Source organism: Gopherus flavomarginatus, chromosome 3, assembly GCF_025201925.1.
Source record: "Gopherus flavomarginatus isolate rGopFla2 chromosome 3, rGopFla2.mat.asm, whole genome shotgun sequence".
NCBI lineage: Eukaryota > Metazoa > Chordata > Testudines > Testudinidae > Gopherus > Gopherus flavomarginatus.
The window spans coordinates 212,004,302-212,031,972 of record NC_066619.1 but is presented as its reverse complement, the minus strand read 5'-3'; the positions used below and the strand labels follow the sequence as shown (position 1 = coordinate 212,031,972).

The 27,671-nt window shown below is 37.5% G+C and overlaps 1 protein-coding gene across 2 annotated transcripts in view; it reads right to left on the bottom strand.

Annotated features, from left to right (window-relative positions):
- The window catches only part of ANXA10 (annexin A10), a 45,693-nt gene that overhangs the window by 2,562 nt on the left and 15,460 nt on the right, over window positions 1-27,671 (bottom strand). For both annotated transcript variants that reach the window (XM_050946181.1, XM_050946182.1), the window contains exons 3-10: window positions 20,576-20,670; window positions 13,693-13,806; window positions 12,054-12,144; window positions 11,108-11,187; window positions 5,606-5,659; window positions 5,385-5,478; window positions 4,094-4,189; window positions 2,654-2,712 (exon numbers count right to left, since the gene is read on the bottom strand). In XM_050946181.1, the coding sequence (XP_050802138.1) occupies window positions 2,654-2,712; window positions 4,094-4,189; window positions 5,385-5,478; window positions 5,606-5,659; window positions 11,108-11,187; window positions 12,054-12,144; window positions 13,693-13,806; window positions 20,576-20,670 (683 nt within the window). The remainder of the gene's footprint in view (window positions 1-2,653; window positions 2,713-4,093; window positions 4,190-5,384; window positions 5,479-5,605; window positions 5,660-11,107; window positions 11,188-12,053; window positions 12,145-13,692; window positions 13,807-20,575; window positions 20,671-27,671) is intronic.

Genomic DNA, 27,671 nt, shown 5'->3' with positions numbered 1-27,671 from the left:
TGTTGAGACTGCCAACAAGAATGCCAGGTGGGATGATGGCTTTTGTTATGTGCAATTTGTCCACTTAAGACTAGACTGAGACAACCATATTTTTTCACATAGGTTGCTGAACAACCATCAGATTCTAAACAGGTTTAGAACTGTAATGCTTTGTATCCAACCATGAATCATGTGAGCTGTTCAATTTCTCAGATAGATTCTACATGGAGGAATGGTGAGAAAGAAGGTAGATGAGATAATTGTGATGTTGCACTCCATATGTTTTATGGAAATATGTTTATAAGTGTGAATATGATGTAACTGAAATATGCGTTATGAAAAAGGTCTTTTGTAAGGTATTATTACAAAGCTTATGATCTACTGAGTGTGTTCATCCTATTTGTATGAATGTATCATTCTTGTATCTGAAGCTAAAGATACGAATTTTTACTCAGAAGTCCTATTGTAACTGTGCAGAGTGTGGGCCATTAATGGTGGCTTGGAATCTTGATGGCTCCCACGACTAGGACAATTGGTTGTAAATGGCTCTGTTTACTTGTAAGTCTTCCTGTATACCTGGGTGCCAGCCAGTGAATAATGAAGTCTCACAGGATATATGAACATGTCACATGATACTGGAATCCATCTTAAACCTGGTGCTTTTCCATTTAGAAGGAAGGGTGGGAACCCAGATTGAGATAAAGGATTCCCGCCTTCTGCCAAAGATATAGAAGGGGAGTGGAACAGAAAAAAGGAGGCTGCAGTCATGAGAAATCCCCTAGTTACCGCCAGGAGCTAACAGAACTGTAGCAGGGGAAAGGATTGGGCCCAGACTAAGAAGTCATCTTGTCTGTGAAAGAAGCTTATTGGAACATCTCTGAGGGTGAGATTTACCTGTATTCAGTTTCTTAATGTATTTGGCTTAGACTTGCATGTTTTTGCTTTATTTTACTTGGTGACTTACTTTATCTGAACCACTTAAATACTACTTTTTATTCTTAATAAAATCACTTTTGTTTATTATTGAACCCAGAGTAAGTGATTAATACCTGGGGGAGCAAACAGCTGTGCATATCTCTCTGTCAGTGTTGTAGAGGGCGGACAATTTATGTGTTTATCCTGTAAAAGCTTTATACAGAGTAAAATGGATTTATTTGGGGTTTGGATCCCATTGGGAGCTGGGTGTCTTGGTTCTGGAACGAGGTGACCTGCTGAGTGGTTTTCAGTTAAAGCCTGCAGCCTTGGGGACATGGTTCAGTCCTGGGGCTGTGTTGCAGCAGACTAGCGTTGTCTGTCTCAACAGGGCAGGGTTCTGGAGTCCCAAGCTGACAGGGAAAACAAGCTCAGAGGTAGTTTCAGTACGTCAGGTAACAGTCCCAAAGGGGGTCTCTGTGACCGAACCGATCTACAATAATATCTTTTATTGGACAAATTTCTGTTGGTGAGAGAGAGAAGCTTTCAAGCTTAGTGCCCTTCTTCAGGACACTTCTGGAGGAATGGTGACATCTAGTGGACAGTAACATTAATTCAAACAATTTTGAAGGTTGCAGGGGAAATAGTTATTAAAAATGTTGGTCTATATAAAGGTGGCAGGTTGAATTTATCAATTAGCTATTCATATTACCAGAATAAAGTAGCAAGGGATACTCAGAAAGCTGCATTTACAGGATTTGATTCTTATTTGGTGGGTGCACTAAAATCTTTCTAACAACCCAGTATGGATTTTATGCAAATCATAGTTCTAAATATTTAGAAGCTTTCTTAACAGACTGATGCTAATCATGCAATATTCTAAATAGAAATCTGACAAGAGTTTGACACAATCTGATTGACTAATGCACTGTGGAATGGAATATTCTTTAAAACGCCTACTATCAGCAGCATACCATATCACTAAGTATTTCATTGACATAAATCACTAGACACTAGGAGGAAACGAGAAATTTACTTATTTTTTTAAAAAAATTTTCTGCAATTTAAAGTATTTTCTCAAATCTATTCTGATTATGAAAATAAGAAATAATTACAAAATGCCACATTTCACTCAAAAATGATCCTGGTTTAGCACAACAATTTTGTGAAAATGAAATCAATTTTGAATTTGAAAAAATATGAAAATGCTCAGATTCAGAATATTTTCAATTTTGTCATAAATACTTTACATAAATTTACACCAGCAGCACACAATATGAAGAAAAACACATTCATGGTATTTTTTTTCCCTATGCAGTATTTGTGGATTCTTCTGAATGCATATGCATATACCCACATTTGCACCCAATGTCACAGTATTTGTATTATGCCATTCACAGTGATCTTTATTAAAGCTGTACAGTGGGAAGTCAGATAATAAGAATAGATCATGTCGAATAAAATGTGTGCTTTGAGTTTTACCCACGAGGTGGAGATGCAGTCCATATGAAATGATGGTTTTCATTTTTCAAAAAGTCAATGCAGTTACTGGACAAGTAGTGTTGGAAGAAAACTCAACTGTTGCTCAAGCATTATGGCTTTGAAATTGATAACATTGCCAACATTTTTAAAACAAGCAAGCAACACTTTAAACGTAGAAGCTATCAAAACCCCAACCCTTTTAAAGCAAAAGAGCTAAATCATTCAAAATAGAGACAGTAAAGCTGTTCTTTAAAATATGTGAAAGAATAGTGCTACTTACATGGATTGCATTGTAAAGCCTATATGCAAAATAGGAAGGTTTATCTCGAACACAGAGAACTAGGAGAGAGATGTTATGGAGAAAAGGAGAAACATTAAAGACTTTCAGAAACCTGCATCAACAGTGTGTTTATGTGATCTTGAGGGTGCTTATTGGGTTGAAATGAAACAAATTGCTGCTAGTTGATAGAAACGTTCTCACGTTGCAGAGTTCATGGCTGTAGGTCAGGCAGCCCCGTCTGTCTTAGAAAAAACCTGAGGTGCTCCTCAAGGAGTTTTCCTAACAATACTCATTCAGTGGGAGATGGCAGAATTTTCAGTCCTATGGAATTGCCTGTTGAAGCTGCAGATCATAAAGTTCTAATCTCAGGCCACCTGCAAGAAGCCTCTCCGTTTCTGTACTAGCTGTGGGCCTTCCCCCCGGCAAGCAGGGCAACTTTACCTGTGGCTCATCTTAAAGATGCTGGTAGTTTAAATATATGGTTGTATTTTTCAGTCATAATAATCTGCTATTTATAGATTTTTTTTATGGTGTTCATCACCATACTATATAAGTGCTTCACAAACTTAATGAATTTAGCCACATGACATCTTTGTGAGGTAGGGAAGTATTATTACCTTCATGGGTGATGCGTGAACGCCCCAGAGGAGCCTTAAACCCCCCACCGCAGCCAGATGGATCCTGGCTAGGTTACCAGATGTCCCGCTTTTATAGGGACAGTCCTGAGTTTGGGGGCTTTTTCTTACATAGGCTCCCATTATCCCCCCACCTCCTGTCCTGATTTTTCACACTTGCTGTCTGTTCAGCCTAATCCCGGCTGACCCACCCAAGCTGCCCTGAGCCACAGCCTGAATCCCCGGCCGCCCCAAGTCCTGCTCCAAGTCCTGGCTGCCTGGAGGATTTCTGAGCCCTCCCACTGCCTGGCCCCAGGGCCATGATGGGCAGCATTAACAGAGGTTTGGGGAAGCTTAGCATCCTGCAGCCTCCATTACGCATTGCCCATGATTACCATAATTTTACAGATGGGGAAACTGAGGCACAGAAAATTTAGGAGCTTGATCCTACACCACTGAAGACATGCAGTTTTTCCATTTGTTTTAGTGTGGGCAGAGTGCCTAATGGACTTTTCCATGATCACATAGGAAGTTTGTAGCAAAACCAGAAGCAGAATCCAGTTCTCCTCTGTCCTAATGCAGTGACCACATTTTAGTTTTTAGCCTCAACCTACAATGCAATTTAAATGCCCTTTCTTCTGTATACTCTTAGATTGTTGGCTGATTTTCTTCCAAATGTTCAAAGTTTCTACACCATATATGAAAATTAACTAGTGGGGAAAATAGCACAAAAAGCTTATATTTGCATCTTTTAATGGACCAGATATACTATACTGTATAATTATTAAGAAGTTATTACCAGTGGAAAATAATCATTTTATTTTACCTATCGCTATCAGCAGTTCTTGAAAGTATCCATCGTAACATTCATTAATAGCATCTACTATATCTTGCCCAGAGATGTTTTGGAACTCCTGAAAAACTTGAAAGAAATGAATACATGTTTATTTATATTCTGTATTAAAAGCAGAAACTAGCCCCAGCAGTTTTATTGCTGTTTACTTTTGAGATGTCTATTACCTCAAGGTGAAACTTAATCTAAAATAAGAGATTGGGACAGATTCTCAACCCAGGACTATGCTAACACCTGCCCCCATCCCCTATGAGGTGATTTGGGGTTAGGAGTATGTTCCTGCTTATCCTTGTTGATGTAATAAGCTCTAGGAGAGCATTACAAGCTGAAGTAAATTAGTCCACCCTTTATGCTATAGAGCTGTCTGGAGAATGACAATTCCATTTTGAGATTTGTTTTCATTCCACACTGGAACAAAACCAAAATGTTTTGAACATTTTCTCAAAACAGTATTGTCTAAATGTCCATTTTTGGACTCAAAAGGTCAGGTTTTCGATTCATCTCACTCTCTTGCTACGCACGAGCAACTGGGGAGTCCGCACTGATGTCAGAAGCCTTCCCATTGAAAAAAACAACATTGACATGTTTCTGCAAAATGTATCAGCTTTGATGGAACACCGTGTTTTGACAAAACTATGTTTAATTAAAACTGTTCCAACCAGCTCTATTAAGCAGCTGTTACTTGTTTGGTTGAGTTTTTTTTGGGGGGGGGGGGAGGGGCAGTATTTGGCCCTGTCTGCCCCCTAAGACTGCGCGAAGTGGAAAGGTGGCTTCAGTGCACTTTTGACTCCCTCCCACCGGATGAATTGAGTGTGAGCTCCAAGGGTGCGGGAACAATTTTTATAGTGGGAGTGCTGACCATGGAAACCACGTATTTGGTGTTTGTTATTACTACTTCAAGGGAGCCCCCAGCACCCCTAGTTCCAGCACCACTGGTGAGGTCAGTACAGCTGAAGACTGAGCCCATCACCTTAATTGTCATCGCTATGATGCATTTTTTTTCACTATCTGTTCTACGATGGGTTCAGCTTTGTAGTCCTTGTACGCCCAAAACTTCCGTTAACTTCAGTTGGAGTTTTGGGAGCACAAAGAATGTAGGCTCAGGCTCCTGTTTCAGACTGCACTGGAACCTGAATATTGATTTGTGAATTCAGCTTCTGTGTGCATAGTTAAAATTATGCCTGTTTTATCTGTAAGCTATATTTTCCCTTTCCATTATACATTCAAATACTGAGTAGTTGGATTCATAAGTGATGATAATTACCCATCCACAACTGCTGGTAACTTTTGTTGCACAGGATCATTTGCATCATATTTTTGTGTTCTCCTGTTTTCTGCTGACATGCTTCCCATAGGACCTAAGGTATTAAAATAATAACAAGGTGCAAAAGATCATCAGTTCCAAACTCCTTTAAACAAGACTTTCAAATAGCTGCATTTTTGTTTTCTATTATTTTTGAGAAACTGACAGCTGATTGTAGTTACCATTGCATCCTGAGCAGCCATAGCAGGATCTGCATACCCTTCCTCCCGGGTTCCCTGTAAAATGTTATAACATTTTCTTCTATTAATTCTTCTAAAATGACTGCAAGAGAATGCGATGGTCTTTATATAATACTACTTCTCATTCACTGAGATATCCGTTCCAGGATTTTACACAAGAATGGGTGTGATAGAGCTGGTCTATACAGACCTAAAATATTCTACAGGTCACATCGGGAATTGCTATGGCACATCTCCGAGAACCATTCCCTTAGGATGGAGGAATTCTAGAATCATGATGGGACTGATGACGAAGTGGTAGTAGAGGTGGATACAAGTGGGTTACCTGTGAGATCACATTTTTAACTAACCCTTTACTTACATAAAAGAAAAGTTAGTAAATAACTAGATGATGTTACCTGTTTATAAAGTTATTATAACGTGGTTATGATGTGGAAAATAACAGTACAAATGGCATCTTTGTGTCCCCAGTTTATTTTCCACTGATATGTTCTTATAACTTTGCTGTTTTTTACAAGGAAAAAAACCACACACTTTTTTCTCACTGTCCAAACTGCAAGATCAGTCGTATCAAATAGTGATCAATCTGCTTTACACTGCATGTTACCATCATCACCTATAAATAAGATTCAAGATTGAGAAGTGGCCTGACAATTTTGATAATGTATGAGTCAAAATAGAATACAGCTTATTCTCCTGTAGCTCTTTTGGCTTTGCAGTTCTGTAAACCAAGCAGATACGATTTAGTTAATAAATTAGGATCAGATATATATAGTTGTAACAAAAGAAAAGTCATTTAGAATAACTCCTTTTAATCATAATTACAGGGTAAGGATACAAATCATCCCAGGTTGCAGGAGTCATAAGTCTCAGACAGCACTTAATCATTGCCTTAACTATAAGTTTTTGAAGCAATTTACTTTAGTTTGGAGTTGACAATCATTCTGTACAAAAGTGAAAGTAAGGATTAAAATTATGTATTGTCTGCCAATACTAGAATGACCAGGTTTCAACTCTTGCCTGGAAAATATGTTAATTCACATTTTAATTAAATTGTAAAGAATTTGCACAGAACAAAGAATGAAGTTCTTAGTGACAAGATAAATTGCTTAAAGGAAATTATGCTGGAGTGACTTTCTGTGATTGAATACATGAAACTGGAAAAATATGACAAGTGGACAATAAAAACTGAGCAGCAGTGCTCTACATAAACAAAAAAACCCTACAGTTAATTTTTTTAATGACTATTCTTGGCATTGTTTGATCAGATAATCTTACAAACTGCATCAATATTCTTCTTTTTAAATTCCAGAAAATGATGGTATTTTAATTCATATCCATGCCAAAACCTGGTGGTGGGGGGTGGAATAAATCAACTCTTCATGTCATATTAAAATTCTGGATAGTTATAATTCAATCCAAGTACTTACATTAATTACGATGTAATAAGCCTTCTAGAAGCTTGCCTCTCAGAAGGATTTTGCCACTACCCATTGATTGGTGGTGGTGGTGGTGGTGGTGGTGCTAGGGGTGGGTGGGTGGGAGATATGTATGCTTTTTCCTTATGGAAAAGTATTATAGGCCTCAGTATTGTAATTATGGCACTCCTGCACAGAGCCCCATTGACCTGTATTATAAGTTGTTAATTGTTATCTATGTGTGAATATTACCTTATATATGTTAATAAAAACAATTGTAGAAAAGTCAGATGGCACTTAATTTAAAATATTATCCTTTTTATAGTTTCTCTTTAACTATAGATTGCAGGATGAAGGTCCCAGAATTTAATAGAGAGTAAACCAATATATTTTTAAAGAAAACAAAAAAACTGAAACTGTTGATACAGAATGACATCCTTTCTATAAGTTACATAGAAATAGGTAGAAAGAATCAAATTTTCTATTTTAATCTGCAGCATTGTCCAGTTTATTCTACAAGACTATCCAAAAGAGAAACTATAAAAAGGATAATATTTTAAATTAAGTGCTATCTGACTTTTCTACAATTGTTTTTATTAACATATATAAGGTAATATTCACACATAGATAACAAGTAACAACTTACAAAGAAGCACAGTATGAAGCAGTGCAGCTGGAGTTCTCCAGAGCTCTTTTTAGGCTCCAGAATCTGAGATGAGTAGCTGGTGGGATCCTACCTATCTGGTGATCCCCACCAGATATTTGTGGCAATGTGTTTTGATAATGATGACTGCAGATTATAGGGCAGGATGTTTTGTATTTGTCCTGATTGTAAGACAAAATTGCCATGGCTTTAATGAGGGTAAGAACTAAGATATTGTGCAGTCTTTTTGGGGTGGCAAGGAGTTCATCACCAGTGAGAAAATCTGTTGAACATTAGAAGGAAAAAGTCTCTCTTTTGCAGTGCCTACATCTGGAACATACATATTTTCTCTCTCCTTGTCATCCGTTCCCCATCTCATTTCGAACCTCATCAGAAGTCATCCTTTTCAACCTTGAACTTATGTTTTTTATCTTTGCCATTCCTCCCTGCTAGACCATGTGCTGTTATTTATTGTTTAACTCTGCAAAGCATTTTGAGATAATGGTCCAGTTCATCAGCTGGTATGAATTGGTCACGTTCATCAGGTGTTAAAAATTGGCATAGCTTCATTGAAGTTAATGAAGCTGTGATTTACGCCCACTGAGAATATCCCCCAAAGTTTGTATGAAAGATTCTGTACAAACAAGGCCCCCATTCTGCAAACACACAGAGTAGTGTCCTTTATTCTTGTAGGTAAAATTATGAATGACTGTTGGCAGGATAAGGGCCTGAAATTACATGGTTTTGAATTAGGCCCTAATTTAGTAAAGTGTGTAAGCACTTTCCTATCTTTAAGCATGTGAGAAGTCACCTTGGCTTCATTAGGACTATTTATATGCCTAAAGTTGGGTAAAATGCTTAAGAATCATGCTGAATTATGGCCTTAATCATTAAGACTTACTATGACTGAAAGTTCTTTGGAGCAGGGGCCAGGCCTTCATATTTTTGCACATCACCTAACAATCCTGACTGAGGTCTTTGTGTACTGCCCTGATTTAAAAAAAAAAAAAGAGAGAGAAAATGCACAGCTGTACATGCTTGTGCTCCACGCCTTTCATTTCCTCACCCTTGTGTCCAACTCTACCATTGACTGGTGGGAACTCCTACCACCAGTGGAAGGTGAGGCACTCTGGTGGGCCAGACTGTATTCCACATTGGTCTTGTGGCACTCTGGGGATATTAGTTGGCAGCTCGTTCATGGAGCCATGAGCATGGGCATGTAGTTGGTGCAGTTCACCTTCCTTGCCCCTTGTGTGGCATGAGGGAGACCCTGGTGCACATCTATCTTGAGTGCGCCAGGCTACAGCACCTTTTCTGGCTTATGGTGATGGCTGCACTGTTCTCTGCACTTCCTGATTTATCCACAGCCCAGCTGTTGCCCCACAAAGTCATGAGACCTCCTCATCAACCTCCTCCTAGCACTGGCCAAGGTGGCCATCCACCATTTCAAAAGGAGGATGCTGGATGGGGAGGTGCTCTGTGACTGTGGATCCTATTTCCGCTCCTCCCTCAGATCACATGTCTGAGCAGTGTTTCTCTGGGCTAAGTCCATTGGCTTCCTGGACACCTTTGCAGAACAGTGGATGCTGTCGGATGTTCTCTGCTCAGTGTCTCCTTCTTGTTCCTTGCTTTTGAGCCTGTGACCTTCCCTTTTGGTTGCCAACCCTCCAGGATTGGCCTGGAGTCTCCAGGGAATTTGCATCAATCTCCTGGTGACTTGAAAGCAATCCCAGAGATTTTAATAGGATATTTTAAGAGAATGACATTATGTCATGTTGGAAAAAAATCTCCCAGAATAGCTTCAGTCAGAGTTGGCAACCCTATCCTCACTCCCATTGCTGTTACTCATCAATTGTCCCCGATTTCACTTGAGACCTGGGTTCAGTAGTTTCTCCTCTTAGGCTGATGGAGGAGCCTTTAGATGAGGGCAGGACTTGTGCTTACCCTCCCCCAGGTCTTCCATAAGTACTCACTCACCATGCTCTGTCACAGATGGTTTTATGGTTAAAGCAATTGAATGGCACCCAGAAAAATTAGATACTTCCCCTGCCTCTCACATAGTTCCTATGTGGTACTGGGAAAGTCATGTAAACCAAAATTTTCAAAGATGTCCAGGGCTTGATGGTACTCACTAAATAATGCATGCAGCTACATGCTGAATAATCAGGATAAAGAGAAATACTGAATGCTTATTAAATGAGCACTGTCCATCCTGTGCACTGAATGAGGAAAGGGTCATGTGTAAAAAAACAGCAATAAGACTATATCATAATACATATGTACAAGGAAGCAAAAATAAAGTTTCTCAGGAAACCTTAATCCTTAATCCTAACTTTTGGCTGGTTGACTTGTCAACCTTAGTGTTCTTTTAATGTAGGAGTTTTTTTTTTCTTTTAATGTAATACAAATATAGAGTCAAAGTTTCGGGTCCAGGAGCAACCACAAAACTGTGCAGTCACCAATTGTGACTGCAGCTCTCCATTTTCCATGTGCAAACAGTCATTTGTGTACTTATTTGTAAAAACAAATGCAAGTACAAAGGTACATGTAGATTTCTGACAGTGCACCTGTTGTTTTGATCCATATTGTGAAAGTCTCTAATTCAGTTTTCATGCTAAACTTATTTAGATGTTTAAGCTGTAATAGTTCCTGAAATACAAATAAAATTAATTAGGCCACTAGCATGAAGGCATCTTCCCCCTCTGTGTCTTTCTGATAACAGTAATTAATGTCCCCATTTCTCCTCTGTCCCTTGACTTATGGCACAATATTTTAGGGTTTGATTTCTGTAAAGCGTTGATCACCAATTCTGAGCTGCTGAGAATCTCCTAATTTAGTGAGAATTGACCATATCTCAACAAAAAGCACTCAAGCACTTTACAGGATCAGGAAGTTTGTAAATAATTTTGACAATCCTCCTGCATGAGGTACCACCACAGTGTAAACAGCATGTTGTCTGGCATATTTGTTCAGCACAAATAACATGTTTTTTTTGAAAACAGAAGGACTATAAAGATCTGTTTAATAATTTCTTGCATCGTCAGGTCAGCTATTTCTCTATTTTTCTATGTGACATACAAACTGTAATATGGACAGTACACTCTACTAATGAAGAAAAATAGAACTTGTGAAAGAAAATCTCATTTGGATATAGGGTCAGACGGCATTTTCAGATTCTCGTTCAATAAAATACTCAATTGACCTATGGTTGCATTTTAAAGCCAAAGTAAAAGCAGATGAAAGAATTCAAATTCTAATCTTTCCCCTTTTTGCTGTCACTTTAAAAATGTAGCTTTTCAACAATATTGAGCATGGATTAGGTTTAACTGTAGCCAACTTAAAATCTGAGGGTCCTTCAGCAATGTTAGAAGATGGTTCTGCATTTCTTAAAAAAGTAAAACCTATTTTGAGTTTGTACAGTACCTGAGTGAGGTTCATAAGCGTGTCTCTGAAGTGGCCTGAAGTCTCAGAATAAATGTCTTGCTGAAGATCATTGTTGTATTCTGGGGTGCAAACCACAACAAACTTATGTTAAATGTATAATTTGTAGAACACACAAATATTCTCTGAATAATGTTAGTGAAGATTTGCAAACAGTGATGAGTAACAAGAATAAAAAATATGCTCAGTATATTGACATTTGCAAGTCTTTTAACACTTTTCATTCTGCAGTGAGGAATAAATTGGCCTAACCATGTGGGGATAGATCTTCAAAGGGATTTTCACAAGAGTTTAAGCAGGCTAGACATCTAATTCACTTAACTTGCTTATGCACTTTTGAAAATCCCTTTAGGTGCCTATCTGCATCTTTAGGTGCCTAAACACCTAAGAAGATCTGCTCTGTAGTCCCGCAGCTAGCAAGAATCTCCGTGACTTTAATAGGATTTTTACCTAAACAGTGACCATGGGTTCAGTCCTAAAATGACAATTAGTGCAGAATTAGTGAGATAGTTATAAGATGGAGAACAAACAAACAAACAAGCACCCAAAACAAAAAAAAACAACCCCCCCGCTCCTTCTCTTTAAAGATTTAAAGAGTTTAATCTTCATCCAAAAGTTATCGTCCAAAAATATCAGTCTGTGGACTGAGAAACATACAAAGATCACAGAATCATGAATGTCTAAAAATACTGAGATATTTTTATGCTAATACTGTACATTACAAATTTAAACTTGTTTTATACATTTTGCTTCAGCCTTTTATGTACAATTATCCTGAAACAAGGAAAGAGGGGAAAACAATTGGCTTTAAGAACTCATCTTTGGAAGTCTAGCTCTTTTAGTCATGCAACTATATCCACTTCTAGTCAGAATTGCACCCTTGTAGGATATGCTACTGTATACTTAAATAAAATAAAATAAACAATACGCATTAAGTAGGCTTCTTTCATTTGGAAAATCTCCCCATTTGATCTTGAGGCTAATATATCAATTAAACAGTTCTCTTCCATCTCTGCTCCCTGCAAGGAAAAAATAGCAAACAAGCAAGGTCATTACTAGTAGAGATAATGGCTTCCAATACAATGTGTAATATTTGTCAAGGACAGTGAAAGAATGCTAGTCTCTGTTGGAGGAGTTCATGTTTTATATTTATGGGTTATTTTCCTATTATTAAGAGTACTGTTTCCAATCTTTTCAGGGTTACTGATGAGCTTCAGTGTAATTAATATTAGAACTGAACCTCCAGCACTAACACTTAAAGTTAAGCATGTGAAGTGTCCTATTGCTAAAGCAACATGGAGAGTGAGACAATGCCCTACCAAAGGAGAAAATGCACTGGGGTGAATTTCATTCCTAGGGAGCAATAAAGCCCTTTTAAATATGTGGGGCTTTGTAAAGAATTAAATGCATGTACTAAGCATGCTGTCCCTAATTGTGCTAGGGGTTTAGACAATCTGAAATATATCTGAGCATCAATAATATGCTCTGCTTCCAGTTTCTCTTTTTTGGAACTACTTAGAAGTATGTTTTGCAATGTTTACAACAGTACTTGATTTTTACATGAAGTACTTCTTCATTACTTTCATACCATGTAGGATTGCAAATCATTACATTTCCCCACAAAGTTGTTGACTTCAGTATGTGAGTTTGAATTCAGGTGAATGAATGCTACATATACTGCTTTTCATAGGTGCATACAGCTCTTGTTAATGACAATGAGAATTCTGCATTTAGAACAGGAGAAGAATATGTCAGCAAGGCCCCAATTCTGCAGAGTTATGTATGTGCATTATTTTATGCATCCGAGTAATCCCATCGATGCCACAATTAAGGTACAAGAGTGTAAAAAAGCACAAACTTGATTCAAATGTAGAAAAATTCTAGATTTGCCAATCCTGGTCAATGATAAAAATAGTCCTTCTGATGCTACTAATGGGCTATAATAATCTCACTGCTAACCATCATTTTAAAAATATACCAGTAGTTCTAAAAGTGCCTTGATATCAACTGTTAAAAAAATGACAACGTTGGTGCTCATTTTATTTGCTGGCAATGACTGCTTAATACAATAAAATAGTTCCTAGCCTTGAAAATGGGAATTAAATTAAAATGTTAAAAGATAGTCACTGATTTATAAAAGAGTAAGGTAAGTATTAAGGTGCAGACAATGCAACCACTTATGCATGTGCTTAGCCTTATGAGAAAGATTCAATGGGACTACTCCTTTGAGCATATCTAAGAACATGTCTAAGCGTTTGCCGAATCAGGGACTTACATTTCAGTTAACAAACCATACTATAGAAATATGTTATTTTCTTCAGTTATCTGGTTATATTCATCTGTTAAATGATTGCTGTATTTTTTAAAGCTAGATTATTTATATTACATTTAATATAAAAATACATGTAAATTTTATAGTACTGTATATTCTTCTCTCCCACTAAACTGAGAAATGCCTTTTTAACAGTTTATCATTCAGTTGTATGTTAAAGAATCTACGAAACAGATGTGAATTGCTGTAATCTGTGCCTATAAGTAATATAAGTATTTCTGAGTTGGACAAGCACCTTCATAGCATGCCAGAGTTCATGGGCATCATAGGATGCAGGTGGATACATCAGGCCAACCATAACGTCTTTGAAGTGATGAGAGAGATTCTCTTTCAGGTCCATAATCAAATCCTTGGAAAAAAGATAATCAGGATTAGTGTAGTACTCATGCTTTGCAGTGGAATATTAATCACTGAAAGCATTAAAAATAAAAACTAGCAATTATTTTCTGTGATATAATAAAAAGACGAACCCTGCAGGCTGGATTGTGGCTACAGTTAAGTAACAAAAGCTATTCTCGAAGCTGTGCATATCCTTGTTGATAATATGGGTAAGGCTACTATACATAAAGAAAAAAAAAGAACACAGCAATTTTGGCTTATGGTTAATTAGAACATAGGTGAAAAAAATATATTAAGAAATGGAAAAGATTGACATTGGTAAGGAAAGACATTTGGGGCCAAATTTTAAAAGGGTCTTTAATCTGCTTTGAAATATTCTCTGTCAACTTGTGTATGCAAATCTTTATGAACCTATAGGTGTGCCTATGCAAACAGCTTTTGTGTGAAGTCACCACAACTATATTTTATGGGTTGTACTCAACTATATTTGTTAGTAGGTTTGTAATCATATGTAGAGCTGTACAGAAAACAGTTTTCCCAGCCAGTGAAACTTGTCAAGATTTTGAAAATGGACTCATTCCACATCTGGATGAAACTGAGACCTTTTTGAAGTTACCCCTTGAGGGGAAAAAAATAGGAGAGCCTTGAGGCTGGTGATTATGGTACTTGCCTGGAATGATCTGAATCAGGTAGAGGGGCACTTATATGTGAGTTTTTGTAACCTAGGTACTCTAACTCCCAGACTACTGGCTAGTCTACTTTCCCACTCTTTCAGTCTCTTTTGCTGGAGTGCTTCTGATGTGCATAAATAATTAATTCTTCATTTGAGCAGGGACTTGAACCTCCATCTATGGTTAGTGGTCTAGCCACTAAGCTATAGTCAGTCACTCTCTCAAGCAATATTTAATTATTTATACAAAATGTAACAGCTTCAGCCAGCAAAACTGAACTACAGACACACTGATTTGGAGCAAGTACTCTGTTACATAGGCCAGAGGCATGCTGTAACCACAAGACTATAATCTTTCTTAGTCCTGTTCCTCCCTGACATTCCATCCTGGACCTGAGGAAGTTTTCTTGACAAAAATTTGTTGAACCTAACCCCTTTTAACCACTAACCAGGGGGTTAGGGTACTCATGTGGGAGAACCTAGTTCAGTTCTCCCTCTCCCCATCTGAAGAGGAAAATGGATTTGAAGAGCGATTCTTCACTATTCAGGTGAGTGCCTGAACCACTAGACTGGCATATGGGAAATGACTGCCTAGGAAAGAGTACTGCAGAAAGAGATCTGGGGGTCATAGTGGACCACAAGGTAAATATGAGTCAAACATGTAATGCTGTTGCAAAAAAAAGTGAACATTGTTCTGGGATGTATTAGCAGGAGTGTTGTAAGCAAGACATGAAAAGTAATTCTTCCTCTCTACTCCCTGCTGATTAAGCCTCAACAGGAGTATTGTGTCCAGTTCTGGGCACCACATTTCAGGAAGAATGTGGAGAAATTGGTGAGTCCAGAGAAGAGTGACGAAAATGATTAAAGGTCTAGAAAACATGACCTATGAGGGAAGATTGAAAAAAATTGTGTTTGTTGAATCTGGAGAAGAGAAGACTGAGAAAGGATATTATATCAGTTTTCAAGTATGTAAAATCTTGCTACAAGGAGGAGGGAGAAAAATTGCTTTTTGTAACCTCTGAGGATAGGACAAGAAGCAACGGGCTTAAATTGCAGCAAGGGAAGTTTAGGTTGGACATTAGGAAAAACTTCCTAACTGTCAGGGTGGTTAAGAACTGGAATAAATTGCTTAGGGAAGTTGTGGAATCTCCATCATTGAAGATTTTTAAGAATAGGTCAGACAAATACCTTTCAGGGATGGTCTAAATAATATTTAGTCCTGCTATGAGTTCAGGGGACTGGAGTAGATGACCTCTTGGGGTCCCTTCCAGTCCTATGATTCTATTCTCGGGGGTTGGGGGAAAGAGGGTGTATCTCAATCTCTCTTGTTGAAGCCATTCCACTTTGTACTAAATAATTAAGTATTAATTAGGCCAGAGAGAGTGAGAATAACTCTGTAGTCCAGTGATTAGGGTACTCGTGAGGTGGAAAACACCTGTTAAAATTTCTTTCCCTCCGGAAGAGGGGGGAAATGAACTGGGGTCTCCTGCATCCCAGCTGAATGTCCTACGTACTGGGCTTAAGCTTAGAAGGGAGGGTGTTAATGCCTCCTCCACCCAGCTCTGTAGTGTTGAGTGAGCCCTATTCAGAGCACAGCTACTGGATCAGGCTTTGCAGGTGAGATGGGCAAGAGACCATTTATCTCTGCCTGGCTTGAGGCATGAGAGGCCAGGGTGCTGGCCTGTGGCAGAAAATTAGGCATGCAGTGAGTTTTTACTGTGGAAATTTAGGCAGTGAGCTTTGGCTCCAACTGAGTGAGGGTTCTGTGGATTGCAGGGGTGCCTTAATCTTGAAATCAGTGGAAGTTAGGAGCCTAAATACCTCTGAGTACCTGGGCCCAGATTCCTACTGACCTGAGCTTGGATTTGAATCGGTGATCAGATGGACTCCAATCCTATAAACCAGCCAGTCCCTGTCCCCTTCCCCCATGTATATCTTCGTTCAGTCCAAAGATAGAGACTTCACTTTTGATGGACTGAACGAAAAGCATTAAGGGTGTTTCTTCCAATGCAGCTTGTCTTAAATACTTTTTTTGTGTATTGGTGAAGATGTTTCATTACCAAGAGATCCATGGTGCTGTGGAAATGACAACATTGATAACTGAAAATGGCAACATAGTTAATGCAAAAGCCTCTCTATCTCTCAGAAGGAGAATAATTAAAGATATACTCAGATATCCTGTGGTTAATCAATTTAGTAAACAGAGTAGCAATGAGGAAGGAGACATACAAATTAAAAAATGAATTTATGATGAAGAAACAATATGTAATCTTCCCTGAATGTGCATTAGATACATTTGACAACTACTAAATCACACATAGACTTGAAATTAATTCATTAAGACATTTTATTGCTGACGGAATGCCTGTGGCAATATGGATTAATAATACAAATGGAGACTAATTAAAAATTGCCCCCTGTAATCAGAACCAGGGTAGAATGAAGAGAAGTAGTGAAAAATAAGAAAAGACAAATCTAAGCTGTCATTATTAAAAATTTCCAATTGTGTCTCTGAGAAATCCTTAAAGGCTAATTGTAAGAAGCAATCTCTTAAGTTTCTGGATATGTCTGGATCAAACAGCCAGTTCAGAAGGTATTTAACTTCAGCATTTGCTTTTATCCATTTCTGCTTTTAATTTGCCCCATTTCCCATTTGTAATTCATGTTAGTGTCACTATGAACAGGATTCTATTGAAAGCACAATAACTACCATATTAAAAATTGATCTAGACAGAGGTCTAAATATGTGAAGTCGATATACTAGTGTCTATAGTCAGGGCCGGCTCTACAGTTTTCGCCGCCCCAAGCAGTGCACCGAATTGCTGTTGCGGACAGCTAGGGCAGTCCGTGTGCCCTTAGGGTGGCAGGCGCATTTCCGAAGCAGCAGCAATTCGGCGGCAGCTTCTATGTTTAGCTGAAGCCGCCCCAGACAGCTAAACATAGAAGCTGCCGCTGAATTGCCACCACCGCGGAAATGCGCCTGTCGCTCTAAAGGCGCACGGACGGCAATTCGGAGCGCTGCTTGGAGGCAAAACAGCAGGGACTGCCGCCCCTCGCAGAATGCTGCCCCAAGCATCAGCTTGGAATGCTGGTGCCTGGAGCTGGCCCTGTATACAGTGGCCCGTTTGATGAATTTAAAAAAAAAATAAAAACAAAATATTAAAGCTGAACATATCCCATGAGAGAGAGCTAGAAACCAGAGAAATGGGGTGAGGAAGAGAGAGGGAGGATGCGGAGAAGTAGCAGACCCTTAGCATTTTTGCCTGCTCCCTCAACCAAATAGTAACTAATTACTGAGCCCCATTTCCACATCACTTTACATAGGGTTGGCATAAAGACTTTTGGGAAGGTTAGCAAGATGCACCCAATAATTGACTAATTTCACTTAATTTGTGAATCTTTAGACTCTTCTATATCCCACACATTCTGCTGCGGAAATGGAATCCAATTGCTTGTTCCTTTTAACGTTAGCAACTTGTATACACTGTAAAAAGGACTAGAAACTTTCTTTTAAAAATGAAAGCAGAGATTCTCCTTTACATTTCCAGTTTCCCCCTTATCATGAGACCTGCAGCCATCAACGTTACAGGGCCAAGAGGCTATTCCTAGCAAGGGGGAAAAGAAGGATGAATTTAAGGTAAAATTGACCTAGAGGAATCTATTCTTTGTTCTTTTATTTATTGTTTGGTTCAGGATTTCAAAATGAAAATCCAAACTGTTGAATAAAGTAGACATAACCGGAATTATCCTCCATTAATACAGAATATCTCAAACCAGGTTATGTGAACTCCATCTCCTAAAAAGGAACCGGCAATTCTTTCTGCAAATAATATAGGTTTATATCCCAGTTACCCATAGGGTCAGTAATTTAAAATAAAATATCACTAACTTTTTAATTTTATTATAATGATAGCTTCAGTTGCAAAACAATCAGAGGAGCACTTCCTTAAAAGAAATGCTGTGTACAGAGTTTCTGCTGTGGACTGTACACACACCTGAGATGAGATTAGCTTGATCAGAGTAGCTCAGTTTCTTAACAAAATACAATTAAAAGTTGTTACAGTGCCTATAATGCTATTTGGTTTTTTAAAACTCTTGGCTCAATCCCACATATAACTGGTACAGCAGAAATCATTAAACCTCAATTACCAACTATTTCCACACACACAGTCTGAGATTACCACAGTTTTCATTCCACTGAGGGAATTTATGGTAACTGTGTAGTAAGTGTTGGCAAAAGATAACTCTTTGATGTCAACTACTACACTTATATTAGAGAGGAAGAATGGTATAGTGGTTAGGGATACAGCCTACAACTGGGGAGACCTAGATTCTGCCGTAGATTTCCTGTGTGACTTTGTGTTAGTGTCTGTGTCTCTGTTCCCTTTTGGTAAAGGGGGATAACAACACTACCTACTTCACAAGGGTGTTGTGAAGATGGACAAATTAAAGACTATGAGGTATTCAGGTACTATGGTGGTAGGAGGCATAAAAGTAATAAAGATATCTAGGTAATAGAATTCACTTATGTACATACTGATCTAGTGATTTCAATTAAATGTAAGTAGAACAACAGAAGTTGGATGGTGAGATGAGCTATGGCTTAGTTGTAGTTTATTGATTTTGATTTATAACACAAAAACCCTTCTTTACCTTTGTTTAAAGATATAATAATCCAGACAAAATCAGCATCCCCACTCCCTGCAAACCAGAAAATAACCAACTAAACATGAAAATAAAGTTCAAACAATTTTCCCCTCTACCCATATATACCAGCCCTCCTTCTGCCCCTCCATCCCTTCATTGTCTCAGAAAACAGGTGGGCTTTGCAACCTATATAAAAACTAACAGACTTGGGCACTTTTGGATCAGGGAGGGAATAAGTTCAAAAGTTAAGTTCTGCTTATGGAGAACACCCTCCCAGCAGCCCCTGTATACCTGAGAAGCTCCACTATAAATATCAAGACACTTCTCAAGGTGAATCTCTTTTCTCAGGGTTGTTGTGAGCTGGTAGATTGAGGGGGATTGGGTGATCCAGAGTTCAGGGAAATCGGATTTAACTCAAGCTATTGGGCTAATTTCTATTATGACTGAGGGGAATCTGGTCAGTTTAATCATAGGATTTTTCATTAGTTGTGTGTTTTTGTATATAAGAAGAAAATCTGACTCTTGCATTGCCCTTTGCATCTGTAGATTTCAATGCACTTCACAAAGAAAGTCAGCATTATTATCCCCATTTTACAGATGGGGAAACTGAGGCACAAACTGACAACATGACTTGCCCAAAGGTACCTAGCAGGTCAGTTGTAGGGCTAGGCATAGAATCCAGGTCTACTGAGTCCCACGTCACTGCTCTATCCACTAGGAAATATTGCCTCCTTTGACATGTATAAGAGATGCTAATATTCCTGGTAGGTGCTTTTAATCAATTTAAACAAAATATTAAAAAAAAATAGAATCTGACCAGAAGACAAAAGCTACCCAAGCTCCTGTCCTCTCATTTGAAAAGCATTGTGTGTGTATATTTCAGTATGAAAATTGGTGGTGGTAGTGTATTATCACAAAAATTGTGCCACATCACTTCTGGATGTGAGCAGATCTGATCTCATACAAGTTCTGAAGCACCTTACAAACATTATTTACACATCACCATATCTCTGTCAGATAACTTATTTCCACTGTACCAATGGGTGCTCAGTGGCAAAGCCAGTTTAAGTAAAATGCCCAAAGTCACACACTGTAATCAGGAGAATAAACTATATTTGAGAAGCTGGGTGAGGGGAAGATAGAGGTATTTCTAAAGATGTATGTAAGATCAGTAGAGGAACTTAGTGAGTGAACTGTGGGAGAAGAAACTTTCTATCTCGTTTCCTTCTTAGTTCTTTATGTCTAAACAGATGTTTAACTTCCACTGTCATATAAATGATAATTGACAGTCTAAAACCTGCAGAAGTATTGATAGTCATATAAATAAAGTAGTTGTCTGTCAATCAGGTGGTGATACAGCTTATGCCAAAGATTGGGTCCCAGCAAATGACCTGAAGAAAAGACCAACAGCAATAAGTACAGGAGGGTTATAAGTGTGGACATATGCAAAACCATATCATACCCTGCCATACATGTCCCTGTAAGCCTCTGCAATCGTAAGTCTTTGTGCATTGCAGCGCTGTGTTAGAATATCAATCACCATGTCCTTTTCACAACCTGGAAAGGAAACAAGAGAAAATGCCTAAATTCAACTTTTACTTATATTTATCATTGTTTGTTGAGTGTAAGTAAGATACCATATTTTGTTCAAATGCATTAACCATATTTCTTGCAGAAAAAAATCAACAGATTAATATCAGATTGGTATTTACAAACATCAATAATATTTATCATGCTTATATATCTTTCATTTGCTGGTGTACTACTGACAAATAGTCAAAAAATCTGTATTATTATCAGGTGCATTACCATACTCTCGAGGGGAATGGACTTGAAAACATCAGTAAAATTGGATAAAGGCTTTCATCAAATGGGAACTAGGCATTTGGGTAGAATTTATAGCTAGGACTGGAAAGTTGAGTTTGCATGTAACAATGCTGAATAAATTGTCATTTTTGAGTTATTGATCTCCTGATGGAATGGCTATTTACAGAGGGACTATTGATTGTAAAATTGCTGAATAAGGTGCTCAGTTAGAGAGGTTAAAATAAGATGTTGAAGGATTATTTATTAATACTGATTTCTGAATGATGCATTAGGACCAAGAGTTACTTTGTGGAAGAAGGTTATCTATGATCATTAGCTTGTAACTGGTGATTAGAGCTACCTGCTAAATTTATGCAATCAATGTATGACTGCTAAAATTCAAAAGAAGATAGACAATCATTCACAATTAATTCATTTATTTTGCTTTTACCTCCCAAAAGAGAACTCCTGATGATATGATATGAATTGTTTTTTTAATGACATTCTCGGGACAAATTCATTCCTGGTGGAGCTCAATTGATTTTAGTGGAGATAAGCCATATTCATCTGTTGTTTCTTATATTAAAAAAAAATAGATCTGCAGGAACTGTTGCTGCTGAAAACATGAAAAAATGTTTTTTTCCTGTGTAAAAAGAAACAACACAATACTATGTCCTTGTTTCTTCCTTTTACACAGGGGCAAAGTATTGTTTTAAACAGCAATTATTAAACCAAAACTTTACTATTAATAATCTTTGTCTGTGGTGTGAGGTCAGACACTGAGTGGGAGCATAAATAGTTTGGAATTACTGTAGGTCATTTGGGAAAGTCTACTTTAAGCACAGCCTATTAAGCACATTTTCATATTGCTGTTAACCTACTTTTCTCTTCTACTTCCATCTCATTTGTTACATTCACTTTTATCTTAGATTGTAAACTCTTCAAGGCAGGGACCATGTCTTGTATGTATGTATGTATGTACAGCAATCCTGATTGGGAAACAATCCTGACTGGGCCTTCTGGTTGCTACCACAGTACAAATATTAAATAAAAATAAATGAAAAGCAATCTAATCTGCTGCATCCCTAAGATATAGTAGGTACAGTACATGTCACAGTTCAGGGTAACTGCACCTATGTTCCCCCTCCATGGTCCAGCAAGGACATCCACTCTCGGTTCCCTTGCAGTCATCTCTCTTGGATGGAAACGTGCACATCTCCCTTCTGACTGGAGTATTTCTGGGCTGAACTATTCCCTGCCTCTACTGTACTATCCCCGAGTAAGCCAGGCTGCCTAAATGGCCAGCATCTTCATTCTATTTGCTCTTCAAAGACTAATAACACTGTAATTGCCAGTAGTTAGAAATTACCTCCATTTTTTTTTCTAAACAAGGTCTTTTATTCTTAAGGTGAAAGCATTACAGAGAAAACATTAAAACTGAGAATTTATATGAATATTAATAAGCCTATCATAGATCACCCCCCTCTAACTAGTTCTTCATACTCTCCAGACAGGGTTTTCCTGTGGTGACCAGCTTTCAGTTAGAACTAGCTCCCCCATGAGTTAGTAATTCCCTCCTTTAGCTAATTTGGGCCTTTGAAGAGACCATGAATAGGTAATCCACCAGACAATAAGCTTATCTTTAAGGCACAGCTAAAAAAAAAAAGCCCCTAAGGTGAATAATTTGCATTGCGCTCTTCCAAAGTATTTCCTAGGAACCCCACTCAACCAAATGTTCAGTCTTGTCTGGTCCATTGTTTTAAGAGTCCTTTGAAGCACATAACACTTTATAGTATTTATATTAGTCCTGTCTCCCCTTTTAAAAGTTACATGCCATCTCACAATAATACATAAATATTTGCATTTTTAATACAATGGCCTAAGATACTTAAACTTAAGGTTTGACCTAGATATTGTCACGTCTGTTACACACACATCTGACAAAGATGACAGGACCACATTCTGTGGGTACCATTTGTAACCTGTTGGTCATGCAAAGGGTTTATTAAGCAGTTATCTGTTCTCCAAGAACAGGTAATTAAAAAAGGTAATTTAAAAGTGCAGTTTAGCTTGTAAAGACCTTTACATAACTTGTATTTTGATTTTAATTATTCTTTCCAGGGTGTTGCTGCTTTTTGATATAACGATAAGGATAGCGGGCCCATCAATATAAGAGTTTTAAAACCTTAGCTTTGTGCAAGTCACTACCACCTTCCTTGGAATTCTACTCCTGACATGATTTTGTCCTGGGAATGTCATTAAAAAGCCAGGTCATATCAAATCATCCGGAGTTCTCTTTTGGGAGATAAAAGCAAAATAAGTGAATTAATTGTGAATTATTTTTTACCTTCTTTTGAGTTTTAGTAGTCATACTGATTGTATAGTAATAAAAATATTGCTCAAAGTGACTGAGGAGAAACCAAGAAACATGGGGCAAGAGCTACATATGTCCCCAATTCTTCCATTTTTCTCTTTCATAATTCCATTGACTGCCCTGGAATTATTCCTGGTACATCCTGGCCCCATAAATTGGATTTTCCACATGTGTGGAGTCCTCAGCTGGTGAGGAACCATTAGGCATATGAGTAGTCCTAGTGAAATTAATAGGACACAACATCTGAAAATTAAACACCTAATAGGTGTTTTTCTTAATAGGGCCTTAAGTCGGCTCAGAAGAATTCTGGGACTGGGACCAGTGTAGCACCAGCCTCATGATCAGGGAGTTGCAAATTATTCTTTTCTGCTACGCCTAGCAGATTCTGAGTGCAGCAGAGAATCTGGTCTATATACAGAAGTGTACCGCTACTGTATTCATAAGCTTTTCAAATGGGTTTTCTACTCATTTTTCAAGGCTTCTCTTTCATTGCTGTGTCAGACTCATTTCAGTGCTCAGTTTAAAGTTGTGATGCTTGACGAAGCATTGTCAGCATTGAAAACGTATCACATTCCATAAATCGATGCAATTAAAATTCTAAGACCAAGTCTACAATGCAAATCAGGAGAAACATTTTGCTCCACAGCAGATAATCTGATTTTTGTTGCAATGGTTCTGAAATTGGGAATCATTACAATCATAAGGTTATTTTCAACTGAGTCTCCCAGTGGACCTTGACTTAGGCATGGTCAGTTGACAGGTTCTGTGGGCATCACACTAGAAATGACTCAGTGGGGGACTGGAAGGAACGGTGGTAGCTTTACAAAGAGCTGATTTAAAAATTACATGATTTTTTCACCAAAAGATTTTACTTAAAAACAAACAAACAAAATCTTAAATTTTTCATTTCTTGAAATTCATGAAAAAATTCATTGAGCCTGTAGCTCAACAAAAACCATGACCAACTTAAATTAAAACTTAAAATATTTCAGGATATCTTTAGTTGAAAATGGAATCTGATGAAAAATGTAATTGAAAACTCAATATCTGCCTATGCTATTTGCAAACTATTTTAGGGAGATTTTACCATTCAATTAGAAACACAAATGCATAAAGGTAGGTCGATATCAGGTAAGTTTTTATTTCCATCTATTTTTAACACTTTCACTGAATCTGTGAGGGATGAAATATGAGTATCTGCTACAATGTACCTTACTTTTGTTACATATGTTTGGACTGCTGATCATCTTCAGTGAACTTACATGAATTAGTGGTTGTTTCTTCAATAACATTTCAGAGCATTAAAAATGGGCAAATGAGATTAGTTTGCCAGATGTAGTTTCTCATTAGTAATGTTAAATCCATATTAGTAACATTAACATTCAGTATTCTCTTTAATCAATTTACCAGCTTTATATAACCCTTCCATAAATACTACTTTATGCAACTGATATGATGATTCTGTATATCAGCAAGTCCATTAATGAAATGGTTTTAATTGTCATATTGCATCTGACTTGGAAAAATGGTTGATTAATAACTAAATACTCAAATGTCAAAAACCAAAGTGTTTTAAGTGAAAGTTGCAGATAACCCACAGAAGTTTTTGAATGGAAACTTTAGTGATGGGTAGCACGGTGTTGGAGGATAGCCTTTAAGGTTCTTTAGCATTATGCTGAATGAATTCTTGATTTTTTGGGACTCAGATTTTATTGTCTGAGTTTTAATTCAGGTTCTGTTTAGACAAATTTTATATTAGCTGCAAGAACTATGGCCTGTATTATGTTACCAAGTGCTGATCATGGTAATAAAACATTCTACAGTATAACCACAAATTCTGAATAGAATGTCTTCAGTCTATAATACAGTAGATTTACAGTGGATAATACAGTAGATTAAGTCTTGTTTAATTGGCCAAGCACCATTTCCTCACCACATGGCAGGCTGTTGGCTCTCATGAATGAGATGGATGCCATTTTATTTCTCATCTAGGGTCTGATCCTGTGCACACTGAAGTCAATAGCAAAGCTCCCATTCCTTTCAATGATGTAGCCTCCGACTCAAGAAGTGTGCAGTTTCAAATCCAGTATGTTGTTTTTACTTTTCAGAGAACAGTTACTTCAGGAGGTTTATTTATAATGGAAAGTGATTTGTCCATCCTTGAAGGTAGTGCTCAACACAGCAATTGTTTATCTCCATAGGTAACATTACTCATGTGAGTACTCCCATTGTTGCTCATTGGGTCTACTAATGTGAGTAATTTTATTACATGCACAATTGTTAGCTAGACTGGGGCAACAAACTGCCAACTCTTCAGGGCAAAGTCTGTGGGGAGTAAATGGACATAGCTTCAGTGAAGTCAAACTGCTTTAATTTTGTCAGATAAGTAGTCATGCATGAAAACAGAAGCTTATGCCCATGTTTTTACATTATTAAGTTTAAAGTATATTAAAATGTGTTTTTGCAATTTGTATTTAATAGGTGATGAACAGAATCTTGTCTATTTTAATCCCAGTGAAAATATGACTCATTAAAAGTTCTTGCTTAAAGAATAATAAAATATGAGAAACCTTATCATGTGACCAGCTTAATCAATCAAAAAGAAGAGGCAGATTGTACTTAATACTTTTTGATATTTCCTGGGACATAGTATACATAGCTGCATGGAGGCACATGCCCTCCATTCAAGAAAATGGCGGGACAGAATGCCAGATTTGGTGCTTTAAGTAGGGCTGTCATTTAATCACAGTTATCTCAAGTGATTAACTCAAAACAAATTAACTCTATTAAAAATATAATCACAATTAATCACAGATTTAATCACACTATTAAACAATGATAGAATACCAATTTAAATGTATTATAAATATTTTGGAGGTTTTTCTACACTTTCAAATATATTGATTTCAATTACAATAGAATACAAAGTGAACAGTGCTCACTTTACAGTTTTATTTTCATGAAAAATATTTGCACTGTAAAAAAGATAAAGAAATGGCATTTTTCAGTTCACCTCAAACAAGTACTGTAATGCAACCTTATTGTGAAAATGCAATTTACAAATGTAGATTTTTTTTTACATAATGGCACTCAAAAACAAACCAATGTAAAACTTTAGAGCCTACAAGTCCACTCAGTCCTACTTCTTGTTCAGCCAATTGCTAAGACAAGCAAGTTTGTTTACATTTACGGGAGATAATGCTGCCCACTTCTTATTTACAATGTCACCTGAAAGTGAGAACAGGCATTCACATGGCACTGTTGTAGTGGGCATTGCAAGGTATTTAAGTGCCAGATATGCTAAACATTTATGTACCCCTCATGCTTCAGCCACCATTACAGAAGGCACGCTTACATGCTGATGACGCTCATTAAAAAAAAACAAAACATTAATTAAATTTGTGACTGAACTCCTTTAGGGAGAATTGTATGTTTCCTGCTCTGTGATTTTACCTGCATTCTGCCATATATTGTATTACGGCAGTCTTGGATTATGACCCAGCACATGTTGTTCGATTTAAGAACATTTTCACTACAGACCTGACAAACGCAAAGGTACCAATGTGAGATTTCTAAAGATAGCTACAGCACTTGACCCCAGGTTTAAGAACCTGAAGTGCATTCCAAAATCTGAGAGGGACAAGGTGTGGAAGATATAGTCAGAAGTCTTAAAAGAGCAACACTCTGATGCAGAAACTACAGAACCCAAACCACCAAAAAAGAAAATCAACCTTCTGTTGGTGATATCTGACTCAGATGATGAAAATGAACATGTGTCAGTCTGCACTGCTTAGGATCATTATTGAGCAGAGCCCATCATCAGCATAGAAGTATGTCCTCTGAAATGGTGGTTGAAGCATCAAGGTGGCTTACTAATGTTTAGAATATCTAGCATGTAAATACCTTGCAATGTCCGCTACAACAGTGCCAAGCGAACACCTGTTCTCACTTTCAGGTGACGTTGTAATTAAGAAGTGGGCAGCATTATCTCCCATAAATGTAAACAAACTTCTTTGTCTTAGCGATTGGCTGAACAAGAAGTAGGACTGAGTGGACTTTTAGGCTCTACAGTTTTACGTTGTTTTATTTTTGCATGCCGTTATGTAAAAAATAAAATTATATATTTATAATTTGCACTTTCACAATAAAGAAATTGCATTACAGTAATTTTATGAGATGAACTGAAAAATACAATTTCTTTCTCTTTATAGTACAAATATTATAATAAAAAATATAACGTAAGCACTGTATACTTTGTATTCTGTGTTGTAGTTGAAATCAATATATTTGAAAACATAGAAAACATCCAAAATATTTAAATAAACGATATATTATTCAACAGTATGATTAAAACTGCATTTAATCTTGATTTTTTTTA